A 7,656-nucleotide genomic window follows, 5' to 3' on the forward strand; every position below is an offset into this window, starting at 1 on the left:
CCCATCATTTCTGGCATAGGCAGCCTGACAAGCAATTTAGGCAGCTATATTGACCATTTCTTAAAAGACATAGTCACGAATCTCTCATCATTCGTCAGAGACTCCAGCCATATATTAGAGATATTAGCAGAATATAAATGGGAACAGGGTTATAGATGGCTGTCCCTTGATGTAGTGTCTCTTTATACAGCTGTACTGAGTGGCTTCCTCCATGATGGGATTCGCATTGGCATCTTGCCTCTAAAGTCCCTTTGAGGACTTACATGCTTGTTTTTATTCGCTGTTTGTGAGTACCATTCTTTTACTTAATAAATTTTGGTTATTGAGGTAATGCGCAAGGTTGGTGCGCTTCTTTTTTTTGTTCTTCTTCACAGTTTTGTTTGGGCTTCCCCAGCCTTGGTGTGGAGCTGCACGACCTTGTCTATTCCGGTGGTTCCTTCCTTTTTGAAATTTGATTCCATCTACTCACCACCGGTCTGGGTCCCGGAGCGCAGGAGATATTGCATTTGGCACAATTAACCTAAAACAGACAAAATCACCAAGAGATAAAGCAATTTTGTGCCCCTTCCTCCCCTGCCTTCAACTGTTGCCCAAGTACAAACACTTGCTTAATGTAGATGGATAGGTAGATATAGGTAATAATTATCCTTTGTGATACCCCCAACTATTTCATGGATCATAATGCAAAACTAGGATCAGGTGAACACTTCTAGTCTATATGATGTGAAGAGGAAATGGAAGGGGCATCCTGCATATCTTTGTACCCCCAAGTGAGGATTAGTAGGGATTCATGCTGCCCAACACCACTTGGATGTTACAAACTAGAAGACTGACACCCACCTGATCCACATCTAATATAAATGTGCCTCTAGCTACCACAAGGCCCTTGTAGAGATGCACAGTCTGTACAAATGGTAGGTCTGCCCCTGGTTTATAGACGTTATATACTTGTCACTGCAGACATTTCATGTCACCTACTTTGTACAGCACCAGAAGATGCAATTGTATATCTGCATTTAATACTAATAAACCTGTCATGAATGATGTAGAACTGAACTTTACTTCTGTTTTGTTCATAGGTGGCGCTGCTGAGCAAGAAGGAAGAATAGAAGCAGGAGATGAAATCATTTCAATTGGTGGAAAGACTTTGATTGGTCTCATGCACTACGACGCCTGGAATATCATTAAGTCTGTTCCAGAGGGACCTGTGCAGTTATTGATCAGGAAGCACAGGACTGCAGTATGAGGAGCAGACCTCAGTGTTCCTGATCACATATCCGATATACAGTCTCTTTCTGGCTCTATCCATAGAGCAGAATGGTGGCTTAACTGTATAGGACTGAGCTATTGGGGTCTGTGATATGACCGCCCAACCTAGCTGTGATGCCATGGAAGTACGTGTTACAGTATGCAGTGGGAAGATTACCAGAGCTAGAAAGGTTTTATATTTAACTACATCTACCTTTGCATTACATAACGTTTGGTGCCATGACGTGCCAGCCATCATAATGGGTTCACTAAGTTGAAAAGTAGACTTTAAAAAATACCAAGTAGTAAGATATTTGCTAAACCAACATTTTAAAGAATGCATCCTGGGAGCGAACTGAAAATATCTCATGTTACTGACTTGCAATACAGTGAATGAAATGGCTGATTTGCTAAGGAAAAAACTTGCATCTGTTTCAAGAGGCAACTTAGCTGTAATCAAGAGAAGTATGCAACTGGGTGAAAATTGGAAAAGGGCTTGTTTTTTATTTGGCTATAACAGTTTAACAGCTGACAAGCAGCTGTTTCAGCCAGTTGTAAAGCTGTAAGGGCCAGTTCTGTCATTTGCTGAGTGAAGATAATTGTTAAGATATAAACTGCATCTGTTTCTGAGACAACTTGGCTGTAATCAAGGGAAGCATGCTGCTTGGTGGAAATTGGAAACGGCTTGTTTTGTGGTTGGCTATAGCAGTCTAACATCTGACAGACAGCTATTTCAGCCAATTGTAAAACCGTAAGAGCTGCTTCCTGTGGTTTGTTGAGTGAAGATAGTTGTTAAGGGATAAACAGCATCTGTTTCAAAGGACAACTTAGCAGTAATCAGAGGAAGTATGCTACTGGGTGGAAAATATTTGTGAGGGCATCATTTAACGATGGCTTTACAGGTTGCTATATCATCCGATGGCAAAACTGTAAGAGATGCTTTCTGTCACTTAATGAGTGGAGATAGTTAAGGGATAAACCATATCTTTTTCAAGAGACAGCCTACCTGTAAGAGAAGTGTGCATCGGAGTGGAAAATCTTTAAGAGGGCATGATTTAAGGTGGGCTTTAACAGTTGGCAGGCAACTATTTCAGCCAGTGGTAAAAACTATAAAGCATGATTTTTCATTTGAATGAGTGAAGATAGTTGAGGGATAAATCACAACTGTTTCAAGAGACCGCTTAGCTGTAATTAAGATAAGTATGCAGTTGGATGGACCAGAAAAAGTTCTGACTTGGCAAAAAGATCATTCTCACACAGACAGGGGTTAACCTTGGCTGCACATAGGCAAGAGATGAGTTAGCCTAATCACTGCAAGTGAGTATGAGGGCAACTAGACCGCTTGGGTGAGCATTTCTCCTGCTGCCATTCGTCGATTGTCGAGTCTTTCCATCCATTTTTTTCAGTGACAGATCTGGCCGTACAGCACCATCCTAGTTTATGAACAATATCCAGCAAAAATAGTTAGCTGCAAACAAGTGGCAAAATCTAACATTTAATTGCTCCAGATATTGCTGTCTTTTCGTCATTCTTAATTGCTGGTTTTCTAACCTGTGAAATAAGGAGGGCAACAAAGAACCCTGAAAAAAAAAACACGCCACTTTAAGAATGATTGCCACCATTTGAAATAACGAGTCAAATCTGATGATCAAGTAGAACAAAAGAAATGTAACATTTCAAGATAGGTGAAAAGTTAATTTAGCTTTTTTATTGATAGGCAGAATTGGGTTTTGCCTTGATAATTATGTAAAAAGCGGCAAAATATTGTGGAAAACAAATAGCGTCAGCTTTTTGGGAATTGTACAAGTGAAGCGCACATTTAGCTTCTAGTAAAAAAAAAAAAAAAAAAAGCCCCTTAGCCTTTTATGGGAGTCATACTTGAATAATTGAGTGACTAGCTCCACCTGCTGTCCAGTTTGTCATATTGCAGGTGATTTCTTTTACATCACTTGCACATTTTTCTACCAATTCATTACCGTTCTCCGTAAACTATTTGCCATATATGTTTTATATAGAGCACTAATCTAGAATCACCTAGAGAGTTTTATTTTAAAGCGAATACAACCTAGAAGTGGTAATAGTTTTAACAGATTGAGTATAATGTACTGTAAAAGTGAATCTATTTTTTACATAATAGTATCTCACATCTATAAGTAAAACCACTGTGATAAAAAAAGACAAATTTCACCTACAAATGTGTACAATATAGAGAGCACAGCGTGGTTATCCTCAACAGCCAATTGGAGGCTACGTTATCAAAGGTCATCATGAAAGATGTAATCCGGTTGCGGTTTCATACTGCACTGTACATGTTCTCTGCCTTACGTAAGACTGATGGTGTTAAAGCGTGCCGATATTTTCATTATTTATAGAAAATTGAGGAAAAGTCTTTCTGTAAATGTGAAATTGCTATAATATTTTTTCCTAATAGAAAAAAATGTTTTAACTCTAGACCTTATAGCAAAAAATATTTTTATTATAGAGCAAATATCAAGTGTTGCACCAGTTTAGGGAGGTACTTTAGGAAAGTTAAACCCCTTTCAATGGCATACCATTAATTTGTGCTGAGGACTCTGTAGGGTCTGAATCGGGCAAACTGACCATTCGAGCACTCGGGCACTGCCCGAGGGCCCGGGGTCAGTAGGGGACCCCATGAGATGCCCCTGGTACCTTTCATTGGCTTTTTCATAGGCTTTTTTGGGTGTGGGTGAGGACACAGGGGCCCCATGATCCCCTATTGCCCGGGGGCACCATGAGTTGTCAGTCCGCCCCTGGTCTGAATCATCCCAAATCAGCCACGTTGAGACACATTGGTTTTTATAGGTGATGCTTTCATAGTACTGGGTAGGAATCTGTGGCTGCACCTTTGCTAGCCATTAGTGTGCCTTGGACTGGCTGATTTCAGATACGGTCTTCACACCAGCTCTTGGCTAATGTTCAAATGGCTCTAAATCAAATAAAGTATAATAATATAAGCCACACTCTGAAACTTGGTTCTTTCTTTACTGAATTTGTCAAATAAAAGGCACTACATACACTGATGTCTTTACCCGAAACCACCGTTCCAACGCACTTCACCACTACTGGCTTGGCAAGCTGGTAGTGATAAAGTGCATCAAAGAGGGTGGTTTTCGGTGGAGACATTGGTGTACATTGGTGTACGCAGTTTCTTTTTTTTACAAATTGAAAACAGAGAGAAGAGCTACATCTCGGAGTGTGGAAGCTATTTATATGCTTTGATTGTGAATGGACATGGGCATAGCAGTTCCTGCAACTCTACTCTTGAAGGAACCAAGACCCACAGTGAGCAGCATCAGAGCAGAAGTTTTCTTCCTGGAAACCTGTCAGATATGAATAACAGAGAAAAATCAACGAGATGGCAGGCACCTTGTTAGACTAAACCTAATGTTTACCTGCAGTTTTTTACAAAAGGGCTTTGATCCTGGAATGTAGGTTTAATGTTAATCTAGCTGGAAGGACTGCAATACCAGATGTCACCAGGGGTGGCAGCACCTGCTTCAAGGGAATCTAGAAATGCAGCCAGGGGAACCGGGCTACATGGAGGAGTCAGACACAATTAGGCATTTCTGTGAAAACTGGATACTATGCCATATAATGAGATATTTGTATCCATAGCCAGCAGCCCCTAAATTATCTGCATGATTTAGGCACTAAACGTAATTTCACTATATGTCTCTTATGGGTTCACACTTGTACTGTAATGTATGGTCAGTAAGCTCCTTGTGATGAATATGTGTGTTGCCTAATGCCAGTCAAAGCCAACTCTGTTGATGTGTCTACCATGGCCTAATTATTGCCTTGGTTTAGATGGGTGATCATGATAGATGATTGCTCAAATGGTTTGTAATCTTAATGCACTAGCTCCTCCCACAATTAGATTTTTACCCCTCCCTTTCAGCTCCAGTGTTGTGATGTAACTGTATGACATCATGTTTTGGGTTTATTTCTATGATTGGCCCAGTCCTCCAACTGACTGCACTAAAGAAACAAGATTAGGATCAGCAAGACTTGAGGGCAATCAACCAATATCTCCAACCACATGGCCTTGATTGAATCAAGTATGGGGCAACTTAAAGGCTTCCCATAGAATGGTTCCCAGACTCAAGTGGCCCATGCCAGTTCCAAGGCACTGCTTCACCAGGCACTTCCAGGGTATTTCGGCTCAAAGAAGGTTCTCAGAACTGGTCAATGAGTCAGGGATTCCCTTCAAAGGAAAATGTCATGTTTTGGGTGTGTATCAGTGGATTTAAATCACATGGCGGATTCATTTGGGGACTCCATTGGAGAGATTTCCCACGTGGGTTTGCAGCTCTGCCCCATCAACAATGCCACAACAAAGATGTCACTTCTAGCAGCTGTGCTCCCAAATTCTACACCCATTGACGTTGCAGTGGCTGCTGCAGTTCTGCAGAATATGACATTCTGATGGGAGTCTCTAACCACCGAATTTCTCAAATTTAGAAGAACCCAGCATATGATTTGACCCACCAGCACTGATGCGAAACTAAAAAATGAGTTTTGAGTTGGGTTTACCCAGGGGCTGACTGGACACTTTTGGGCCAGGAGGAAAGTACAACCCAGAGCCTCCTCATGCTGTCCCTTTTCCCTGCCTTCACCCGACCCCCATGCCAGGCTGAAGCTCTGCTCTAGGGACTCTCTGCTCACTGGGTGGGTCGGGCTAGACAGCACCTGCTGCACTGACTATGGGTTCCTGAACTAGCTGGTATGGGGGGGTGGCTAGGGGCTACAGGGGGGAGCCGGGGCAGCTCGGTCGGGAATGGCTAGCCTCCGGTGGGGCATGGATCCGGCCTCTGCTCAGACTGCCTACACCATCCATGCTGGGAGGGTTTACTCCACTTCACCAGGAAGCCTTTAGGCATGTATGTGCTGGAAGCAGTGCAGCCTTTTTACAGGGCATCAGATTGGCCCAGGGGGGCTATTGCCCCCTGTCCCCAAGCCCAGTCCGCCCCTGGGTGTACCGTTAAATTCTTTGATTAGCTTTCCATTGCACATAGGTAACCTAGCAGGAGAACACCACTCCTATAACTCGGCACTGATTGAGGAAAAATATATCAAGAAACATGGTGTGGAGTGTGATTCCCAAAATGTACTTTTAATGACCACAATATTCCGCTTTTTGTGACCAGAAGTCGCAATTCACTACCCAAGATGGCCAAGGAGCAATTTCACAGATTCACCAATGAGTCTTAATAAAATGACGGCTTTGCTTGGTGGAGGCCCTCAGCCAATCAGAAGTTTAGTTTTCCAGTCCCCAAACTAGAGACTTTTTCTCTGTCATGGCTTAGAATATATATTAGTTACAGAAAATAAAAGATGAATTGTGCCCTGCGTCATTAACATACGGTTTGTAACCTGTAATAACATCCCTTTCCTCACTAGACACAGATATGTTGTATTATTGGATCTCCCATAATCACTGTTGTATTATATTGTATATTTTGTTTATATAACTCTGTTGATTGTCAGAGATGCCTTGTACATGACACAAAAAACAGAAATGCGTGAAATAACACTAAATAGACTGTACATTTTTATTGCTGCTTTTCCTCAGCTATGTAAATCAGATATTGGATCTTGTTTTTAGTAGTTTTTTGAAAAAAAAAATAAAAAATAAAAACACTGGACTTTTTTTTTCAGTTTATGGGTAAATTGATGGGTTAATGTGGAGCAAGACTGCCATCTAGTGAACTAAAGAGGCATTACCTTTCTGGATGTTCTATAAAGCCCTGCCACTCTGGCACATATTGTGTGGCCTCCGGGGCCCTGCACACTGGCTTATAATAGATCATTGATTTGGTTTATTTCTTTCACATTATCTTACTTTGTCTTTGCTGCCCGTTACTTTCCTCCTTTTTGTGTGTTCTTTTCTCTGATCTGTTATAATGGATTTTGCTGGAAGATATATCAAATGTGGCACTGTCATTTTTCAGAGAGCTGTTTGGAGCACAAATGTGGAAGCATTGATGTGTAAAGGGTCCGTAATGGCAATGATTTCTGTAACTTGTCTCCAGTATTTGATTGTCTCCTAAAACATGTCAGACTGTCTTCTGAACCCAATTTAACACAACTTATATAACATCTCTACAGTCTCTGACCTCTGACCATCTCCTACAGCACATCTCTTATACTGTGTGTTTATAAATATATTATTGTACAATATATATATATATATATATATATATATGACATAATATGATTTCATATATACAGTGGATATAAAAAAGTCTACACACCCCTGTTCAAATGACAGATTTCTGTGATGTAAAAAAATTAGACAAAGATAAATAATTTCAGAACTTTTTCCACCTTTGATGTGATCTATAAACTGCACAACTCAATTGAAAAGAAAACTGAAATCTTTTAGGG

The 7,656-nt window shown here is 41.0% G+C and overlaps 1 protein-coding gene across 2 annotated transcripts in view; it reads left to right on the forward strand.

The window, feature by feature from the left end:
* Nucleotides 1-6,914, forward strand: part of PDZD2 (PDZ domain containing 2) — a 354,572-nt gene extending 347,658 nt beyond the window's left edge. For both annotated transcript variants that reach the window (XM_089689464.1, XM_089689465.1), the window contains exon 24: nt 1,080-6,914. In XM_089689464.1, coding sequence (XP_089545590.1) covers nt 1,080-1,246 — 167 coding nt within the window. In that variant the 3' untranslated portion in view covers nt 1,247-6,914. The remainder of the gene's footprint in view (nt 1-1,079) is intronic.
* The last annotated feature ends 742 nt before the right edge of the window (nt 6,915-7,656 follow it).

The sequence above is a fragment of the Staurois parvus genome, unplaced genomic scaffold, assembly GCF_062004578.1.
Source record: "Staurois parvus isolate SC_StPar_1 unplaced genomic scaffold, SC_StPar_1.0 ptg000475l, whole genome shotgun sequence".
Taxonomy (NCBI): domain Eukaryota; kingdom Metazoa; phylum Chordata; class Amphibia; order Anura; family Ranidae; genus Staurois; species Staurois parvus.